The 22,730-nt window shown below is 38.9% G+C and overlaps 2 protein-coding genes and 1 long non-coding RNA gene across 3 annotated transcripts; all 3 read left to right on the forward strand.

The window, feature by feature from the left end:
• Nucleotides 1-484: 484 nt before the first annotated feature.
• LOC105391875 (exocyst complex component 6) lies at nucleotides 485-11,497 on the forward strand. The gene is made up of 17 exons (XM_048626709.1): nucleotides 485-688; nucleotides 842-988; nucleotides 1,350-1,455; nucleotides 2,629-2,767; nucleotides 3,305-3,485; nucleotides 3,994-4,069; nucleotides 4,478-4,619; nucleotides 5,657-5,947; nucleotides 6,388-6,523; nucleotides 6,836-6,921; nucleotides 7,145-7,355; nucleotides 7,669-7,761; nucleotides 8,055-8,169; nucleotides 8,490-8,586; nucleotides 8,798-8,876; nucleotides 9,161-9,282; nucleotides 10,605-11,497. Exons 1-17 carry the CDS (start codon nucleotides 662-664, stop codon nucleotides 10,846-10,848), a joined length of 2,292 nt encoding a protein of 763 aa, XP_048482666.1. The 5' UTR covers nucleotides 485-661; the 3' UTR covers nucleotides 10,849-11,497.
• Nucleotides 11,498-13,038: 1,541 nt separating this feature from the next.
• LOC119690449 lies at nucleotides 13,039-14,091 on the forward strand. The gene has a single exon (XM_038105494.2). It carries the CDS (start codon nucleotides 13,039-13,041, stop codon nucleotides 14,089-14,091), a length of 1,053 nt encoding a protein of 350 aa, XP_037961422.2.
• A 4,723-nt stretch (nucleotides 14,092-18,814) lies between these two features.
• On the forward strand, nucleotides 18,815-19,278 carry LOC125489810. Its single transcript, XR_007267251.1, has 2 exons — nucleotides 18,815-18,868; nucleotides 19,016-19,278. It is a non-coding gene; the product is annotated as an uncharacterized LOC125489810 (long non-coding RNA).
• Nucleotides 19,279-22,730: the final 3,452 nt, after the last annotated feature.

Here is a 22,730-nt window from a genome sequence, read left to right on the forward strand (position 1 = left end):
TATTGTCACAGATTATTGTTGTGACAGATGTCATGTGGCACGTTCCTTAGAATACGGATTCCCTATCCCATCAATCACAGAATATTAATAAATATTGGTGATGTGATTGTGATATGCCATAAGAGCGCCCATCCGCCCATTATGAGCCCATAAGTTTATGTTGATGAGTCCCATGATCTTTTTGGTATCGAAATAGTTCTTATGTTCCTTGATCCCATCCATGAGTTGACCCATCCCATGAGCTGCCCATTTCTTCAGCAAATATACTTTACCCTTTAACGTGAGGCCAAATCCCCATTACTGAGGCTGCGGTGCCTCAGACACAAGGATTATAAAAAAATCAGCGCAGCGAGCTGGAGCAATGGCGACCGACCAAAAAATTCACAAAAAGTGCAAACATATTATTCTGAGTTTTCGAGTAACTAGCTATTCTGTGAACCGTTGTGTTTATGTGTTTATCTGTAAATTTAAAAACACAAATTAAAAACAAACCGATAAAAGTTTTTTTTTAGGAAATTGTGAATTTTGTCGAAAACAAAACAAAATTTTATAAATCTATCGCATTTTCTATGATTTTGTTAAGTTAGTTTTGTAACACAATAGGCCAGTGTAACTGAGATCCTAGAAGCTCATGTCTACATAAGATAAATAAACAGCAATCATGACAATGACCAACGCTACAATACAAGTGGGTGTATTTCATAAATTCTACCCATTCTATCCTTACTACAAAAAACTAACACCCTTCTATTGCTTATTTACGATCCTACAGCCAACACCGTAGTCCCTTACACCCTCCGAATTCTGTAAACATGTTCTTTCACGGCGTAAATTATTTCAGGAAATAGAAGGCATAGACGACTACTGGGGCCCGGCGTTTCGCTCCGTGTACGAAGGTGAAGGGCACGAGGCCTTCGTGCAGCAGCTGGACGAACGCATCAAGCAGCACGACGTCGAGATCGAGAAGCTCTGCAACTATCACTATCAGGTAAAACATGATATTTCTAACAAGAACAAGAACTATCACCATCTACTTACTTTTTACTGCATTGATATTGGTCTACACAATCCACGTAATTTATTACTGTGGTCCTAAGAGACATTCATCAGCTAAACAATATGGCACTCCTGGACATTAGCCAATAAGGACTATAACATTGTCTAGGGAAAACCTCCTGTTGCTGCATTCCTCTAAGTTTTAATACATAGTTTTCTTCTAAGGAGCATCAGAGTGGTCTGTTCTTGATCTTCATCATTTAGTCACACTTGATGCCTAGAAGGCTATATCACCAGAAAATGTAAACCTATGGAAAATTAACTGAGTAATTGTAATTATATTCACTTTTCAGGGTTTCATTGACTCCATCCGAGAACTTCTGCAAGTCAGGTCTCACGCTGAGGAGCTCCATGCAGAGATCTCCAATGTTGATGCTAATGTCAAGGAGACCACTGAAGGTTTGTTTATAAATACTTGTATAACTCTATATTCCCCAAGTACACAATACATACAACATGCCAATAATAGTGCAAAAACAATATATTTTAGTGAACACAGAATTCTATCTATTCTTGGTTTGTATGGCACTTACTGTGCGTGACTAGCACAGTAAATTCGTCGACAGACTACAGTTGTCGAGATATAACAGGCCAGTTTGGGGGATGAACAGCTGGTGTCAAACCTAAATCATAAAAAATCTAAACAATAAGTAACTTTTGGTGCTTTCAAAGTTATTTTTTCTTTCGGCCGTTAAATAATAAGCCAGATTATGTGTCTTTTTATGTACAGTGTGAACTTCATGTAACATCACACGATTTAACGACACACTCTCTAAAGCGTCGAAATCAATTGGTTTTGGTTGGTTTAGCTTGTCTCCCATACAATGATACACTCTACATACCATCACACCCACTTTCAATAACGACAAAAATTGAGTAAACAGTACCTTTTAAGTTGCTGATTTTAGTAAAAGCTGTGTACGTTTTTTTATCGCTTTATTATCCTAACCTGCAATAAAATCGACTGTGGGCATCCTGCATACGGAACTTTCTAAAAAATTCGTTCTTTTGTTTACAAATTGAGATTGCTTGCACATGTAGACTGATCTTGCTTGACCATGACTAATAAGTAGGGATCATGAATTGTCTATACGTTATCATATTCTTAGTTGCTCACAAACTTTCAAACTGTAAACATGGCTAGTAAAAGAAAATCACTGTAAGTATATTGACGAAAAAGTTTTACTGATACGCGCAGTAGAAACGGCAGAGATGATGAGTGAGATGATGTTGGCAAACAATTTGGATTTTCCTAATACTGTTTTTTCTTCTCTCCATTTAATGACAACTCTCTATAACGCCATAAAATGCACAGTCCCTTCAGTGTCGTTATATAGAGTTTACACTGTATTTCATGGAGTAAATCAAGAGTAAATAGCAAATTTGTGTAGCTGTCCAAAAGGTCCTATTATATTTCGATGACTGTAGGCAATGATACTATGCAAATGATTATTAAATTTTTATATCACATATTTTTTTTACTGTTGGTAGGTTCCACCTGTATTTGTTGTAAAGTTAGAATCATCTCTTAGATTTCTGATTATAATACATACTTTGTTTTCAATATTTCAGCAATATGTACCAGGGCAGAAGAGTTGATAAGAGCTAGGCGAGTGGAGCTGAACATTGCAGCCACTATAGAGAAGATGGAGCTGTGTCTGCCGCTCCTGACCACATACGCCAAACTGAAGTCTCAGGTCGAAGCCAAGAGGTATATGAAAATGTGTGACAGACTCATACTATCAATGATCCCACTTACCCCTTACTCCTACCCCATGTATTTAACAGTGACTACTTTCATAGTCATTCTTTAAATGCAATGTATTCTTACGTAAGGGGCCGTCCTTTAATCACGTGAGGTCGTTTTTCTCATTTTTTTACCCCCCCCCCCCTCCCCCCTGGTGATATTTGGTGAGGTTTTGGACCAACCCCCCCTCCCCCCCACTGGATCACGTGTATTTTTTAGGAAGTCTATGTAAAGGCAATTTTTGACTAGAAAAAATATAGGTCATACTACAAATCGTTAAAATTTTTGCGCCGTCCAAAATATCGGTTGAGAAATACCTAATTTTTGACAAAAAATTAATACACGTGATGTCTAACGAGAACCCCCCCTCCCCCCTCGTGATGTTTCGTGAGGTTTTCAGTACCCCCTCCCCCCCCCCCTTTGAGCCTCACGTGATTAATGGACGGCCCCTAAGATGTATTGTATAATTTTGAGAATTAATGTATTATGGACACATTTCAGGTACTACCCTGCACTAAAGACACTAGAGCTTCTAGAACATGTGGTGCTACCTCGCGTGGGCCCTTACAAGTGGTGTGCTCAGATCTCTGGAGACATCCCGCGGCTGCGACAGGCCATACGGGATGCCTCCATGGCAGACTTGAGGGACTTTCTTGAAAGCATCCGGGGGCTGAGTCCTCAGGTATGTTTTTTTTTTTTCATTTTCCATTTTTTCTGCAATCAGTCCCAGAACTATGAGCAGATTTGTTCTCAGTTTAATGGCATTGAAAAGAGTCCCCCAGTGGGAACCCTTCTTTATTTCATCGCTAGGAGTGTGCCAGCTCCATAGGTTCCCTTCTCTTCAAACGACGTTGGAAGTTTGGTGTGGTCAGCTGAGCAGCTAGTTCGTTCGGGTGGTTACAGAGACGGTTTCTGTAAGATCCAGCCTGAGTGCGAATTTCTTCAGCTACTGTAGGTATCCCCAAGTGCTCATGTAGTTCGCTGATCCTTATAAACCAGGGTGCCTTGCCAATTGCCCTCAAGATGGCATTCTGTACCCTCTGAATTATATTTACATTGGAGATGGTATGTTAAGTAAATTATTGTTGAGTAATAATACAATGAGAGTAACAATTAAAATAGTAATTAAATATATTATATCTTATTAATAAATATTTTCGTAAATCAACAAAATTTTCATTTTGTTTTAGGTTGGTGCAATGGCGCTGAAGCAGACACAAGAAATGCAAGGACGAAATCTTGCTACGATTGTGAAAAATAAGAAAGGTAAAGATCTAAAAATAATTCTTGTTAATATCAGTACAGTTCTTGATGTTTAAAGTGAGTATCAAATGCCAGCCGGTCCCCAGCCACCAGTGTAGTGTGTATAGGTTACAGGTTGTAAATAAATAGAAACTCTGTTGGTCACATGACTCACATTATCATACTATAGGTTTTGTTTTTAAGGATTTGTAATGGTCGCACAGTTGGTTAAAAGTTTTTTAGAATGGCGATCTCAGTCACCCTCGGTCGGCTTACTATACTTACCATTTTTGTAACAGACTAAAGTCTGTTTTTTAATCAACAGTCCATTATCCCGCCAATAGAACGATGCGGGATCGATTGTTGATGAAACGTCAATTTAGTATCTGAGATTAAAAAAACTGACTATATAGTATTACCACCTGTCCACAGACATGGCGATGCTGGCTACGGCGGCCAAGGAGCCCCCGGGCCCGCAGTGCCCGCACGAGCTGGTGGACTTCAGCCCGCTGCACCGCTGCCTGCACATACACAGCGTGCTCGGCGCCAAGAACGACTTCATACAGTATTACAGGTGTGTGCGAGCAGTTGTTGCAGACATTTGGGAGTCAGAGCCCTCCCTGATGTATTGGGTGATGATTTATTAGGGCGGATTCGGCCAACGTCGAGTAAATTTTACTCTCGAGTAAAGTACCAGTTACTCGCGAGTAAGCAGGATTTTGCATTCTACCAAACCTGAAACCAAGATAACTAGCTTATCCCAAGAATAAAATGTTATACCGCCAAAATTGACCGTGTAACGAGCTTATCCGAGAGTAATTTTGTAATGGCGGCAGCACATCAGCTGATTAGAAAACCGTCATAATGACATATAAACACATCTGTCAAAACATAAACAAAAGTACGTTAAAAGGCAAAGTCTCAGAATAACAACAGCGAATAAAATATTAAAACATAAACAATTTCATACTTTTATAATCCATTCAAACTAAGTTGGCATGTCATTTCTATTGCATGCTTTGAAACGCAGCTATTTTTATTTTAGTTGCATTACAGTTTCGTTCCTCGTTCATTCAATTTAATCATGGTATAACTTGGTAGAATGTAAATGTACTTATCCTAGATATTTACTCGCGTATAATTTTAATCCCGGTATAGTTATTCTCGTGTAACGTGATGTTTGGACGAATCCACCCTTAGTCGGGATCTTATTTAGTATAAAGATGTATCCAAGTGTGCTTTAGTTAACTATTGGTTGATAAACAAGACTTCAATACTCAATACTCAATACTCAATCTTTTATTGCATCCATAAGTTTTACAGGTTTCGCCAAACCCTACTAAAGTATTAAAAACTGATTGTTGGTTGGTTTTTCAATATTTTTGCGTTTTTTGGAATATTTTTCAATGAAAATAATGACTCACGAATATGTAGTGCACAAAAAGCCTATACTAGCGTCTAGCGTCGCGATGCATCGTTTCCTGCACCCCTAAAATACAAAATATTTATTTTAAGTAACTTAAGCCTATTTATAACATAACATTGTTATTAAGTAAAAAATACCTGTATTAGGAGACCCCTCTAACGTAACTTACATTTTATTCTCCCCAGAGACCAGCGCAAGCACCAAGCGCGCCTGGTCCTAATCCCAGCGGGCAACCTCCACGACTCGAGCCAAAGCGTCAAAAACTACCTCAACGCTGTCCTCGGCTTCTTCATACTAGAGGAGCATCTCCTAACCACCGGAGCGGGTTTAGTCTCCAAAGACTATCTACTGGACACTTGGAGTATGTCAGTGACTAAAGTTGTGTCGACTCTGAGGACCAACACGTCGCTCATTACGGACCCGACGCTGATGCTGAGCATTAAGCATCAGATTGTGCTGTTTATTAATACTGTTAAGTGAGTACTTTTGTTTTCTTGACTTCCTATACATGATGACTTCGCAATGTAGTACTTATTATTTGTGTCATGTTAAGTCAATAAAGTAGTATTCTATTCTATTCTAAATTAAAAAAACGAATCACCTCTGACCATGTTAATACGGTGATATCAGGCTCTGCACTGCTACCATTTGATACATGTTGAAAAAAAACGCATCCGGGCAAGTGACATTTTTACACCGGATTTTTTTACTTTCTACAATGAAAACGTGTGTGAAATATTAACTTTTATGTGAAAAATTACATAATAGTTTCACTCGTGATAGGTAGGCGCTAACACCTAAAACTCATTCTTAAACATGGCATTGGTTGACATGCCCCAGTCCACTTCGTTTTATGTAAAACCAATGCTTTACCAATTCCATAAACTATAACATCTAAACATACATTTCTGTCCAGATGCTACGGGCTTCCCACGGAGCCGCTACCTCAGCTACTTCAAGAGATGGCGGAGCACTACACGGAGGTGCTGATGCAGCGCTGGGTGGCCGTGTTCCGCGACATACTGGACAACGCGCCCTTCACGCCCATCGAGGTCACTAATATTAATTAGCATTATGTTAATTTGTTTAAGGTGCAATTACGTATATGCAAAGCCGCAGTGTGCGATCCGCTGTGTGGTACCATAGCATTTTCATGAACATCAGTCAGTGACAGCCCGCGAAGGCAACTGTACAGTAGTAAGCAACTATGCAAGGAATAGTACCTTCACTGAGAATTTACTCCAAAAGTTTCTTATAGATTAATTACTTTACTTATAAAATCATCTGAGTAAAGTTAATTTATGCCTGCCATATTAATCTATATCATGAATTCTTTAATCTTAGGTATAACTAATTCATTGCAGGTCGAGACTCAAGAGCAATACGAAGGTGTCATGGATAACTTTCCCTACGATGATGAAGAACTGGAAACCCAACCGTTTCCAAGAAAGTAAGTAGTAGTTATATTACTTGTGCTCATTCAATGGTTTTTACGATGCATAATTAAGGAATTGGATATCTTATGTATTTTATTTTCACCACGATAGCGGGCGAAACGCAGCGTACTAAATAGTACTAGTGCGTGCCGCCTCTCGCAACGCACCGCCCGCCCCGCCCGCTGGCTTCGTAAAAGCAACCTAACATGCATTAAACATTTTTATCTAACCCAACAGATTCCCATTCTCATCCATCGTACCGGCAGTCTACATGCAAGTCAAGGAGTTCATCTACGCGAGCCTCAAGTACTCGGTGGGGCTGGGCCTGGGCGGCGGGCGGCGCGCGGCGGCGGCGCGGCACTCCGCCTCGCTGCTGCTCACGCGCTCCTTCACCGGCTGTCTGTCCGCGCTGTTCCGGAGACACGTCGCCCTCATGCAGCTGGTGCAGGTGTGTATAACGCACCTTTAGTATAATAACGACTCAACTCATAATTTTGGGGTTTCGAATTTTTGAGCTAGATCGACTTAACCTCCTGACACCCAGTCGGTCTAGCTTAAAAAGTCGAAATTCGAACATTTTTAGTTGAGTCCATATTGTACTAAAGGTTTGATAGTATACTCTCGTGTTAGAGCTGAATAGAGAGGGTTCGAAATTGTCAAAAAGCGCATAGTACCAATAACGTCGCCCGTTTCTGGCCCATGAATCTACACATTATGACATTCCGTTTTCTTTCTATTAATACAACTTGTTTTGTTTTTAGATAATCGTGGATACCCAGTACTTGGAAGGTGCCACGTCGTGCCTCTATGAGTTCATCAGCAACATCACCGGGGCCGAACTAGTTTCCACTGAGGTAATTATTAATTGCATTTCCCGTGGGGTTTTTCTATGATTAACTTGAGATAATTGACCATTATTCGGGACAACAAATCTCTCTTCGACATCTTACAAATCGGGACAGTAGTTTTTGAGCATAAAAAATACATAATAAATTGCACACTGTCTTGAACTTACACGTGACTTACATAACTTACTTACGTAACTTACATTGTGACGTCATACCTCATGTCTTGCGTGCTCACTGCTACTACCAGGTTTTGATACCTATTTCATGACATAATAAGAGCTATATTCGTTGTGTCGCAGGCGCCGGGCAGCATGTTCCAGACGGCGCGCGACGACGCGGAGCTGCAGATCTGCCACGAGATCGAGAAGAAAGTCGACGAGTTTCTGGACCTCGAGAACTATGACTGGCTTTTAGGTAACATTCTATTTTATTGTCTGCAGAACGTGTTGCATGGTATCTCTATCGACATTCCAAAGAGCCAAAGGCCGGTTGACAAACACAGAGAAAAATGATTGATCTTTGCATCTACAACCAATCACAATCTCTGCCGCCGGTTATCAAGGTAACTGTGCCAGCGTGGTGGCACTATTACTGTGCGGGTTTGACAGAGACAGATAATAAAAGGTCCGTTTTTCGCTGTGGGTATTGACCGTGCTTTAGACCACGGCGTTCTAGTAGACCTTTACCTTATAGCACTTTCACAGCATATTCAATTCTGTTATTTTATTTTGCAGTGGAGCCCACGGGCCAGGCGTCATCGTTTGTGACCGACATGCTGAGCTACTTGTCTGGAGTGTTGACGTCACTGGAACTTTTGCCAGAGAGAGCCAGGTAATCATGCTCTCAACAGCACATCCGAGTTCGTTAGAAACCAATGAATTTAAACAATATAATCGTTATCACTTTGTTGGTCCTCACACATAACATTTTGCCTCTTTTGTTTGATACAGCGATCAAAAACTGAACTTCATGATAAGAAAAAATAACAGCACATGTTGACAAGTATAAAGTATAATAAAATAACCTCATATATTTTTCGTAGGAAAGCGGCGGTGCACGCGGCCACCAACCGCATCGCCACGCGCCTGCGCAAGCTGCTGCTCGACCCCGCCGTCAAACAGGTACCAATTTAATGTAATTTGTGTTGTATTATTACTTAGGCAAGCGTCTTAAGATAGCTATAAGGTCTGAGAACCTTTTAAATTTTATCGGAAAGAAAATGTGTACTCTCGCGTGCAGGCCGCTCGTGGTGTCTGAATGGTTTAATCAGAATGCTTCCGATATGCAATGAAAATATTTTTATGCAGGACGATTTAACGATTAGCTGTATTCCAAAACTCTGCTGATTTTTTATGTAATACGGCTGATCACAGTTTAAACTCTATCTCTATCCATCCCTCAACAGATATCATCGGGCGCGCTACACCAGCTAGACCTGGACGTGATCCAGTGCGAGCAGTTCGCGGCCAGCGAGCCCGTGCCCAAGCTCAAGCGGGACGAGCTGCTGCAGTACTTCGCTAGCCTCCGGTATGATACTGTGTTTACTTTAATAAGATTTGTTGTATACAGTAATCTATGTATAATGCGTACTGGTAGAGTCATCCTAACGGCTGCAGCAGCCTTAGGGCTTGTGCACAAAACTACGATGCGACGTTGCATTTCAAAAAACTGTGTCAGTAATCAAGCTATGATTTGCCCCGAAAAACTGTCAAAACTGTCGCAGTTTTTTGTGCTGCGACCCTTAGGGTCAATTCAGACGTACCACAACCACACCACAGCCACAACCACACCACAACCACGCGATGTGGTCGGGCGTATATTTTGTATTGACAATGAATAATCCAATTCACACTTGCCACATTTTGCCGTTGTTATCGACCACCTGTGTAATACGACCACATCGCAACCACATCGCAACCACAACGCAACCACATCGCAACGGCAACGCTGCCACGCGGCGGCGGCACCGCGGCAACCTGTTCTCCGTATTAACTGCACACGACGACGTGGTTACCACATCGCAATAGCAGCGACAACGCAACCACATCGACATTTTGTCGCTGCCACAACGCAACTGCAAAAAGCCGCTGTCACACTATTCACACGTAACCACAGCTTGACCACATTTTGTCGCTGCGACGTGGTGTGGTTGTGGTACGTGTGAATTGACGCTTAGAGCTATGCCACAAGAGCGTTGTTGAAGTTTGCATATACTGAATGATATGCCACACAATGCGTTAAAGGATGGCACGCACGACTCAACGCCCGTTTGGCAACGCTATTAGGGCATCATCATCAGATATCATCCGGCGCGTTGCACCAGTTAGACCTGGACGTGATCCAGTGCGAGCAGTTCGCGGCCAGCGAGCCCGTGCCCAAGCTGAAGAGGGACGAGCTGCTGCAGTACTTTGCTAGCCTCAGGTGTGACATAGTGTTTATTAATAATAATAAGTGTACCTACAGGTGAAATTAATGCTAATAACATTATCTACTAGTCAACGTGTCGGCTGCAGCAGCCTTAGAGATATGCCATAACGAATTAGGGCTGCGTTAACTGAGCGGTGACGCTCTATCATATAAAAAAAATACTTTCTGAATGATATGTCACACAATTCGTTGACGGGTGGCACGCACGACGCACGATTCAACGCCCCTGCTATAAGGGCATCCGCTGCGTACCATACTTAGCAGATACCCGGAGCAAGCGAATATGAGCTGATGATGATGGTGTTGATGAGTTACAACACTATGGATGTGGCATGCCTTGAGAAAGTCACGAAACTCGATTATAGTTGTTTGGGATAGACAGCGAACCTAGTCCAACCTTTAACATTATTATCCCATTCCAGACAACTACTGGACTTGATCACCGGCTGGGACTGGTCATCGTACCTGCACGACGTCGGCGTCGACGGAGGGAAATACGCACTCGTCACGCCGAAAGATGCCGCCACATTACTGGAGAAACTCAAGGAGGCCGAGCAGAAGTCTTCCGTCTTCTCCGTCCTCAAGAAGAATGAAAGAGACAGGAGAAAGCTTCTGGATACCGTTCTGAAACAGTTAAAGCAACTGCAGAATCAGGATGGGTCGTAGTGAGGTTAGGTGAAAAGCGGTTAAAATAATGTAACAGTTTGAGTTGAGATCATCAGAGATATTATGTATAGTTCGTTTTATTTTTATAGTGGTATGAAGATAGGAGGCTTTTGCTATAGTAATCAAAGAGACTAATGTGCAAAGCTTATCTTAGTATTGTAATTGATGGCATAGCTTAATTTAACTACTTATATTTGCCTAGAAAACGATCATAGAGACAAAAGTAGATTTACTAACTTATTACTTTGGTCGTCATTGAGATGGGGGAGACAATTTTGTGGCCTTAATTATTATAAACAATATAAAATTGTAACAAAGTTCATTGATTTTACCCGCTACTTAGCGGCTATTGTTTGTTACACAGTTATTTGTTCATTACATTGGTTTATTTTTTTCACATATGTATCATGCGGTAGCTGTGTAAAATGTGCCGGAATATAAATACTTTATACATAATTAAGTATCATAATTAAATAATTTCATAGTCTATTTTGTACTCATTTATAATTTTGTATCATTGCTTTTATAATACATTTCACCAACTATTGGAGTTTAGCCCAGTGATAGGAAGCATTTATAGTTTAAACTTAGTTATCATTGTTAAAATATTCTTATTTATTGAACTGAAATCATTAAACTATGTTATTTACATCTAATCTTTTATTTCATTTAGGCATAACCCTTCGATGGATAATAATATTATTGTAAACTTAAACGGTATTTTAAGTTTAGAGGAGGTTTATAAATGACTTTGAACCAAGAACACAAGCATCGAATCTTTGTGTCAGTCAAAAAGTCGAAATTCGTAAATCACAACGTCATTTTGTAAACCTTTTTTAAAGCTCTATGAATTCGGGGGTTAGAGTATTACAACGTAAATTTAAAAAAAAAACTAGATCTAGATTAGTGATCTGTCCCTGAATGAAATGCTCTAAATTCCACTTCAAATTAAGAAAGGTCGTTATTTGACTATTGATAGCAATGACCTACGCTAATTCGTTGTTGCCATTCATCGTCTAATGGTTAAGTAGTAGATATGTCGCAGGCATCTGGTTTAATCTCCTGTTTGATTGAACCGCTAGCCCGTTCATTGGATGACGCTACTCAGTTGAATGACTAAAGAACAACTCGTCAAGTGGTTGACTGTAACGTCCAACGTCTTGACTGAACGTTATTCAGCGAAGTCGTTAAATGGGATATAGTATAGCAACTTTGTAATGTCTGGTTAGGATGAACATGACCAGACAAGAGTCAACAAAACCTATGTTACAAAGCTCTCATCTCACAAATTAACTAAACAATAACAATAAACGTACCTTGATATTGTTGTTCATAATTATCCAGTTTCAGCACATTTTTTTCTTTGAAACTATCCACAGGCGGTGTAATAATAGGTAAATCCATGTGGTCACACTATTTTCACATAAATATCGCACTTTAAAGCTAATTTATTTGCAAAAAATAACAATACAAATGCTTTTTGTGTCAGCTGTTCGCTGTTAGACGCCATATTTGTTTTATTCACCACCTGACTGATTTTAAGTCCGCTAACTAGTTGGACGTTTTGTGACGCTTGTACAATCAACGTTCGGCCTAGTCATACAACTGAATAGCGTCATTCAATGAACGGGCTAGCGGTTCAATCAAACAGGAGATTAAACCAGGTGCCTGCGACAGATATATACAGTTCCCCAAAATTGATAATGCACATAGAAATCTTCGTCATTGTTCGGCAACGGTCGTATTCCCGAGCGTTAGAAAACTATTATGTATTTAGAGTGGTTAAGTGCATTTTCTTCATGAAATTTTAGTAGAATTATGTTATTGGTGCTAAAAGAGATAATTGATTTATCAGTAACGAAATTTGATTCGATAATTCATAATATTCCATAATATTAAAATTTACTTCGAAAATTAAATAATAGTTTACTCGTATAGATAATCACAAATTTAACGAAATTTCTGTTGATAAAGTGAAATTAATACACAAGGTGTAAATATTCAGTGAAATATCATCAAAACTTATAATTTATACTGGAGTTTCAAGCCGTTCAATAAAGTGTGTGATACAAACGCGTAAGCGCCGCTTAAAATACGGCGGTTACGACCTTCTTCTCACAACGTCGCAGCGCTGTTGTAAACAATTATTATCTACCTTCAATCAGCGTCGCCGTATCCTACAACGGTAAAATGGCTAAGTGCGACTCATGTAACAAGATGATGGATGCTAACAATAGCATAACATGCACTCAAGCATCTTGCACGAAAGGACTGCACTTTGCCTGCATGAACCCATCTATAAAGGATGATAAGGAACAACGACTGACCTGGAAGTGCCCGTCATGCAAGGTGAAGGAGCCGCGCGCCAACCGGGACAATACGCCCATCAGGTCATCTAAAGACGATGGGAAGGGCAGCAGCGCGGAGAATGTCACTGTACGTCGAGGTACACAGCAGCAGGATAAAAAACAGCAGCAGGACTTCTTAGCAAGTATGAGAGAAGAAATTCTGAACACCATACGAAGCGAATTACCTAAAGTCGTACGCACTGTTATCTCTGATGAATTGCGCCCAATGAACAGCCTCATTAAAGAACTTGAGAAATCGGTCCAAGCCATGAGTGGTATGTATGACTCCATCAAAAAAGAAATGGACTCCCAAGCTTCGCAAATGCAGAAACTTAAGGAAGAGAACCTGTCCCTGCATGAGAGTGTCAACGAGCTGCACGGACGCCTTTCAGACCTAGAGAATGACTTCTCAAAGCAGGAGCAGTGGGCTCGTATCAAAAATATTGAAGTCGTCGGTGTGCCGGAAAACAATAAGGAATCACTTCCACACATAATTGGAATGCTTGCTGAGCACACGGGAGTGAAGGTGACAAGTGACGACCTGGTGTTCGTGAACCGCGTGCAGGCGAAGCGCGCTGGCGGCGGCCGTCCCAGGGCCATTGTGGCGCAGTTCAAGGAACGAGCTACCAAGGACACCCTACTGTCTGCCTTCAAAAAGTGCCGCAGCATCACCACTAAAGACATAGGAATGGACGGTGATCACCGCAAGATTTACATTAACGAGCACCTTACTGTTAAGAACAAAGTTCTGCTATCTAAAACAAAAGACCTCGCCAAGGAGGCAGGGTACAAGTTTGTATGGTCAAAAAACTGTCGAATTTACATGAGAAAGTCAGAGAACTCTCCGTTTATTCTTATCACCAAAGAATCAGACTTGAAAAGCATTGTAAAATAAATAGTAATCTTAACTTTTGTTCTTATCATAACTACAATACATCTATAATAATTATTAACGTAAATAACATAACATACACATCACACACATCACACAATAAAACTTACATTCAAATCAAAACAACGCATACAATATATATACTTACTATTACTATTATTCAACATAACCGTTTATCTATAATACTCACGCTGCCGCTGGCATGTAGTTTGTCTCGGCTCCTGTGCCTACAGGCAACAATGTTACCCCACATTAAACTTTATTGTATAGACTATAGGATGTTTTTTCTTACTCAATAATGAATAAATTACAACTTTTTTACCAAAACGTACGTGGACTACGAACGAAAACTAATCAGTTTTATAATAATGTTTTAGCCTCCACTCATGACATAATATTAATTACTGAATCCTGGTTATGTGATGGCATTTTGGACTCTGAGCTGACTGACAATAGGTACAATGTATTCCGTCGCGACAGGGGCTCGCTTGGCGGAAGCGTGATGGTCCTATGTTCGTCGCAGCTCAGTGCGCGGGCCAGGCCGGACTGGCAGCGCGACGATCTCGATGTCGAGTGTCTGTGGGTAAGTATAAATGGCCGTGCCCTTGGCTCGGAAAAGGATCTGCACATCGGGCTGGTTTACATGCCGCCAGATCGAAAGTTGCCATCTCGCCTCACTAACCTAAGCGAATGGATCACTCCTCTTGTAACTTCATGTCCAAATGATAATTTTTTATTAATCGGGGACTTTAATTTAAGCCTTGTGCGCTGGGAAAATAGCGGTCCTACTTACTTAAAAAAAGGGACAATCGAATTACAAAATTCGACCACTGATTTAATTAACCACACAAATTTCCTAGGATTTAGTCAGTACAACAGGTTTACCAATGTATCTGGCAACACCCTGGACCTTGTTTTCTCAAACTTCCCATTGAATATATCTGCTTCCGATAGTCCCTTGGTAAAAGAAGACCCTAGCCACACTACACTAAGTATAGATGCGTCTGATTTAAAGTTTTCTCCTCTCCCTAAAGTACCTCGCCTTAAGTATCTATTTAGAAAAGCCAATTACGATCTCATAAACAAGGAACTTGAAAATATCAAATGGAACGACCTATTACATATTGGCACCGTTGATGATTCTGTAAATGTTTTTTATAACATAGTTAATGACTTAATTGATAAATTTGTTCCCAAAATATTAGGTAATGTTACAAAACGATATCCAGTATGGTACAGTAGAGCGCTTATATGTGTTATAAAGGAGAAAACTAAAGCCCGTAATAATTGGAAAAGATATAAGAATCCCTTAGACTATGACACTTTTAAAATGCTCCGTACTAGGCAAAAGTCACTACAGCAGCAATGTTACAGAGATTATATTATAAGATCACAGGAGGCGATAAAAACACATCCAAAATTAATATGGAATTATGTGAACTCGAAAAGAAAATCGAATACTGCATATCCCAGCACTATGTTCACTGACGGTAAAATCCTCGGTACCGATATCGAAATATGCGAAGCCTTCAGTAAATTCTTTGAGAATATGTTTATCCAACCCGCGCCTTTCTACGACAATGATAGATCTAAAAGATCATATAATAATACTGTGAGCACATTCAATGTAAATGAGGACCTCGTTCAAAAATTACTTTTAAATCTAGATGTGAGTAAAGGCCCGGGCAGCGATGGTATACCACCAAGCTTCATAGTAAAGTGCGCAAAGTCCCTATCAAAACCCTTGACTATTATCTTTTTCCGTTCCATTAGAGATGGTATATATCCTTCCCGATGGAAAGAAGCTCACATTGTGCCTGTCCATAAAAAAGGCTCAAAAACTACTATAGAACACTACAGGCCAATCTCTATATTGAACATTTTCGGAAAAGTTTTTGAAAAAATTGTATATGACAATATATACCCAGTAATTATGCAGGGAGTCCCTAATGAACAACATGGATTTGTCAGGGGTCGATCTACTACATCTAATCTTTCTGTTTTTGTTAGTGATGTCTTGCAGGGCATGAGTTCTCATGGTCAGGTTGACGTGGTCTACACGGACTTTGAAAAAGCTTTTGACCGTGTGGACCACGTCATCCTGTTGAAAAAACTTCAGGAGCTTGGCATTCATGGTGACTTGTTACGTTGGATACGGTCGTACGTCACGAATCGCCAGCAGGCAGTGGTCGTGGGAGGATGCAGGTCTAACTTTATTCATGTTCCCTCGGGTGTACCGCAGGGTTCCCTGCTGGGGCCTTTGTTGTATGCTGCTTTTCTATACGATATTAATGAATGTTTTGAACATTCAAAGTTTCTGCTTTATGCTGATGATAAGAAGGTCTATCTCGAAATCAAAAACATTGAAGATTGCGTTAAATTGCAAAGAGATCTGAATAATCTTAGCGTGTATTACGATAAAAATAGAATCGGTGTGAATGTGGCAAAATGTCAACAAATTAGTTTCAGTAGACGCAATAAAACTATAGAGTTTAATTACACCCTAAACAATAACAAGTTAACTAAAATAACATCTGTAAGAGATCTCGGTGTTATACTGGACGCTAAACTCACCTTCTCAGCACACATTGAATCAATAGTCAATCGAGCGTACAGAAATCTTGGCTTCGTTATTAGAACTTGTAAACCGTTTACTGATGAAATGTGTGTCAGAATGCTATACTTTGCATATGTACGTAGTACATTAGAATACTGTAGTTCCATCTGGAACCCCCAATATATAATTTACGATCACAGCATCGAAAGTATTCAACAGAAATTTGTTAAATATTTAAACTTTAAATTCACCAAAGTTAGCCAAGATTACACGGAATCATGTATGCATCATAAGTTAATGACGCTTCATAATAGACGGTTACTATGTGACATGTCTCTCCTGCATGATATTTGTTCTGGGGCTATAGACTGCCCTACACTGGTAAATAACATATTGCGATTTCTAGCTCCTTCGCTGCGTACGAGAAACACAAAGCAAAAACTTTTTTACGTCCCTACTGTGCGTACAAACTACGCCTCAAACTGTGTAAATTTTAGATTACCAAATACTTACAATAATAAATTCTCTGTAGTAGATATCTTCCACTTGTCTAAAAATGCTTTTAAAAACCAAATAATCACCATATTAAATAACAAATTATAACCATACGAACTCCTGAAATCCAATCAAATTCACCCGGTGAATGTAACCTCTCCCTTATACTCTTATCAATTTGTAATTAAGTATAAGTTAAATTTAGACTCCACCGACAATCAATCTTACTACCTACTTAAATACTTTATTAACTGTATAACTGTGAGTGTAATTATTTATCCAGTGAATCTTTATTTATCAGTCTACCTATGTATATATTATTGTGTACTACCTATTTATGTGTATGCCTTCACATCTGCTTATGTATATATAATATAGTATATATATTTGTGTACTAAGGATGTACCTACCTAATAATTCACTTTTATTAATAATGACACACACACACTCACACACACACACACTCACACACACACACACATACACATACACACACACACACGAACACACACACAAAACATGTCTGCTTTTGTAACCTGAATAATTACCTAGTTTAAGTTCTAGTTCTAATAAATTACTATATATTAAGTTAACATAGTAAAATCCATTAATGGCCTTATTTATAAACAATGTTAGCAAACTATGTTAATTAAGATGCTGTGGATTTCTGTTAATAAATAAAATAAAATAAAATAAAATAAAAATGTTACAGTAGGTACTTTTCAAGTGTCTTACTGAAGCTGATGTAAAGATGGATGAAAGAAGGTTTAAATAACACAAGGTTTATATTATAAGGAGAAATGGATTTCAAACACAGGTTTATATAAAAAAATAGAAATCTCAGTTCAAAAGTATTTACAGCACTGATTATTTCACATTAATAAAAATGTTTACATTAAAATCTCAGTTCAAAAGTATTTACAGCGCTGATCATTCACAATAATATTACAATTACAAACTTGGTCTTTTGAGTGTGGCTTTATTGGCAAAGTGAAGTCTATCAATGTGACGCATATTTTATTCTTAAATGTGCCTCATAATATGGCATCGTCAAAAATAATTAAAGTTGAAATTAAATTCACATTTGAAAAAAATAACAAGAACGATGTGTAATTGCAGCTCTTTATAATTCCACAAAAGTAATATTGATCTTGACCTTGAGACCCTTGACTGATCGGTGACAGCCACCGACCGCCCAAATTGTTTTCGATTATGTGTCACATGATATTGACTACTATTTCTTTCGAACAAGGATCAAAATGCAAGTGCTTTGTTTAAGGCACTGATTCGGGTGTTTCCGGGAATACGACAGTTTTGCGAAGAATTGCATGCGCATTATTAATATGGGAGAACTGTACATGAGTACATATATTTAGTACACCTACTTGTTTTGCCAACATGACCTTTGTAAGCTGACTGACACGACTCAGGTATAGTGCCACAATCTTATCTGTTCCGGTGGTGAAAAAGGTGTACTAACGAGACGTCATTGTCAAACGTCATTTCATACTCTGTGCGTTATTTGAGTTGTCAATTTCTGCGAAGAGGCTGACGCTACGTTATTTAATTTGTTTTGTGATTTTCTGGGTGTAAAAATGCCAAAAGCGCTGAAAAGTGATGCAAGAAAAGTAATACTAGATATATTGGCTTTTATGCAGGAAGAATAACGTATTCATGCGCCTTTAATTCCGTTAGAAAAATTGGAAGAACGAGTTGCAGCGGCTACAGGTTAGTGTTGCCAAATATGACGAATAATTTTACCCATATACTCACATGTAATTTTATTAATATTTTCCCGAGAGACCCCTACCCCAGCAGTGGGGACGGGATGGGTCGTGATGAAAGTATATAATCTTTATTTTTCTTTGATTACAGGTGTGAGTGAAGCTGCGTACCTATACCTTAGGCAGTATACCAAGAAGAATTTCTCGCACCTGCAGCGATTTCAGACGAAATAATGATGATTAATGACATCTTCTTCTTCCACTACGAGTATCAAGGGTTGGCTGGAAGAAATTGAATTTTGGCAATTAGTCTTTGTATATTGTCTGAATTTCTTTTAATTTTATGCTCTTGTTTCGTGTTACTTAAGAAAATGAAAAAAATAAAGTGTTCATAAATAAATAAATAATAATTAAGTACAATAGTTTTCTATCTCGTTATTCCCACGACCCACAGATATTACCTATATCATTGTAAAATCTAGATTTAATGTCTTATATCAGAACATAATCAGAACTAATTTTGTTTCTGTTCGCCGTGGACATTTTTTTTTATACAACAAATGTCGTTTGATATATTATATCCTCTTTCATTTACTATCGACCCTATATTTTGATTTACGAGTATCTATACTTATGAATGTACCTAATTATAAAAATAGGTAATAGCAGAAATGCATTGTCGTTTAAACCTCAAATAGGCAAATTTTAATCGATGGCATCACTGGATTCGATCACAGCGATGCCGTCACCGGAACAGATAAGATTGTGGCACTATAGGCTGTACGTATTTAGTGCAACTTCATACTCTCTGATTTTATGTATGGTCTATTGAAACTATCTTTTAATTATTTATCATCTTCATATCTAATCACGGGGACAGCAATTTTACCGAGGCAAGTACTTCCCTCCCTGCCTATTGAAGATGATGATTATGTTAGTTTAGTGTAGATAACTGAGATCAACCTACCGTCTCGAGGGTAACTCTGCCTTAACAAAAATAGCGATACATCGTTCAACGAGGCAGAGACTAGCTTAGCGCAGCTGTGCTCCGAGACTTCGTTTCGTCGTAATCTAGAATAGCCTTTCGTTCGTTGTCTGCGCATGTGGGTGGGTCACGACTGGCGACGACGGCGGCGGCGGTGTGGCGCAAGGCCGCGTTATCAGATAACGTAGAAGCCACCATTTGTCAATGGTTATCGATGCAGATCGCGGCCAGCTACAATAACATAAAGAAATACTTAGATCTTTTATCAATCAGTAAATGTAGCTTAATTATGGCATAACTGAGGGTCAGTCGCTCAGTCCGGTAAATCCTACACTTACAGCGACAGGGATTTTGGTTCAAATACCTACAATCCATGCATCGAGTTGTCTCCTTGGTTTTGAGTAGGTACTGTATAGTATATCGTCCTTTTATGTTTATTAGTTCGAGGTTCAAGGAAAATATTCCTCTCGGTTGGATAATTTTGAATTCTGGTAAGAGCGTCTCTTTCACGATTCATCCCATTTCATAATACTTAGGTACCTATTTATGAAGGAATTAGGTAAGTAGGTATAGTGCTAATAATCCTTTGCTACTCCATATCCGCCTAAGCACATTTTTTATGTCCAGCGTCCAGCTACCTATTTGTTGGTACTAACAAAAACCACCTACACTCATTGAAATTTGCATGTGACTAACCGTGGGAAAATAGGTAGTCGATGTATTTGCGTCGTCGACCAAATGATGTCCTAACTTCCTCAATCGTAGGTCGGTTTAACTATTAGATTCCTATGTTTGATACTCAATAATCCATGATCATACTCGTATGAAACATAACTCCATGAAGTTAGGACATCATTTGGTCGACGACGCAAATACATCGATTGTACCTCACTAGTCACTAGGTATAGTACCTCCCTACCACCAGGGGTATCGGTATTGCCGGTGGTGGTGGCTCTGAAATGGGGAATACTTCTTACAATACCTACTTACTTAGGTAAGTACTCTTATCTGCCACTAGGGTCTGGCCAGGAGAGTTACTGTAGCTTTACAAAATAATACGAACCAACAAAAGGCGTCATGGAATCGGATGGGTTTATTATAACTACGATAAGTCGTTGACCGTGGTTAGCGTAGCATCTTTCAGAAACTAAGTTTTCCGTATTTAAATTAAGTAATAGTAACAAATTAGTAGGACCGGAAGAATTGGCGTACAAATAAGGAGGCCTATACCCAACAGTGGGCGATAGAAGGTTGATGATTATGATGAACAAATAGGTAAATAGATAAAGTTATAATTGATGGCAAGAATATTTACCTAAGTACCTACGGAAGCCTTCGTGAGTGAGTCCAAGCCGGTCGGTTTTTTTTTTCCTTCGTTGCTCTTACAGAATTTCCATAGTTCGTTAATAAGCCTCTACTGTCTAACTAAATAGCGGTACTTTTGCATCAACGTACGTAACTATATAATACTTGTCTTTTCTATAACCTCATTAGAATTTTCCTAGACCTAGTCAGCAATATAGGGGGAAATGGGTGAAGTTATGAGAATTGCGAGTGTTAGGTAGTAATTTGGATCTAGCTTGAGTTATTTATTGCGTCTGCAGCAGTCTACTTCCATTAGTATTTAATGTGTTACATTTTAAGTAATGTTACCTGTAGGTATTTAATTTACGTGTTACATGCCAATATTACGAGACATTTGAATTGAGGCGAGCCTCAATCTAACGATATACACTCACGGGCAATGAAAAGATTCCACTGAGAAAAGCAAGAAATTACTCCTAAACGGAAAAGGCTAGCTTAATGACGCCTTCTGCAACATTGAAGTACATTTAACAGAGCATCAGGATGTTACCAACTAATAACGGTAATATTTTGTTCAAATTATAAATTAAATATTGGGAAAAAATTAAGTCGTTTGGAGTCGGTATTTTGTAAGTGGAACTTATTCATTGCCCGTGAGTGTAGTAGTAGTGGATTATTCCATGGATGACTGCCAAGAAAGTTTCAGCTCCAATAACATACCTAATAACTAAGTATTCATAGCTACCTCAGTAACTTAAAAAAACCGACCTAGAGCGTTTCGGACACACACATGAAAGGGTTCCGTAGGTAGGTACATTTAGTTAGTAATTAAGTATGTTATGATTCAGAGTCCGCTATAGTTTTCGTTGAAGTAATTTCAATTTCCTTGGAAATACAGCACACTTTTTTCAGAATTATTGTACTTATTAATAGTATTTCAAAAGTTAAGTTGCGCCAGACGCCCTAATTTTAACTTTGTATCCCGTATCTTCCTAGTGTTCCATTTTTCAAACGGTTACTTTGTTAATTTTTTTCTCGAATTTTTTAACGTATCTTTAAATTAATGCTTTTATATTGGTATTACTGGCATTACTAGCTGTTATTTGAATAAAATACATTTCACTTCGCGCGGTTGAAAACGCGGTAAAACCTAAATTTATTTTGAAGTTTTAAGTGAAAATTATGGCAAAAATAAAAACGTAAGTAATTATGATGTCTACATTAGACTAGTGATAATTTAGGTTTTATACACATTCTATAATATTGTTATATCATGTCATAATACATATTTAGAAAAAAATATGAAAAATTGTGGCTTTATGTAAGTTTTTATGTACCGTTCCATTATTGGAGCAGTAGGAACATACAAGTCGTAATCTTTATACATTAGGATTTTTACTTCATCAGTATGTCCTTGTAATTATGATATTATTTTATAGCAGATTGAATGTGAATTAGATAATCTCTCAGTTGGAATAAGATGACGACTTGTTCGCGGCTGATATTTTCATCACACCTCCTGACAAATGCCAAAATAGTGACAAAGACAGCGGTTACGAAGAGTTTGCAAGTATAA

The sequence above is a fragment of the Plutella xylostella genome, chromosome 17 (genome assembly GCF_932276165.1).
Source record: "Plutella xylostella chromosome 17, ilPluXylo3.1, whole genome shotgun sequence".
Taxonomy (NCBI): Eukaryota; Metazoa; Arthropoda; class Insecta; order Lepidoptera; family Plutellidae; genus Plutella; species Plutella xylostella.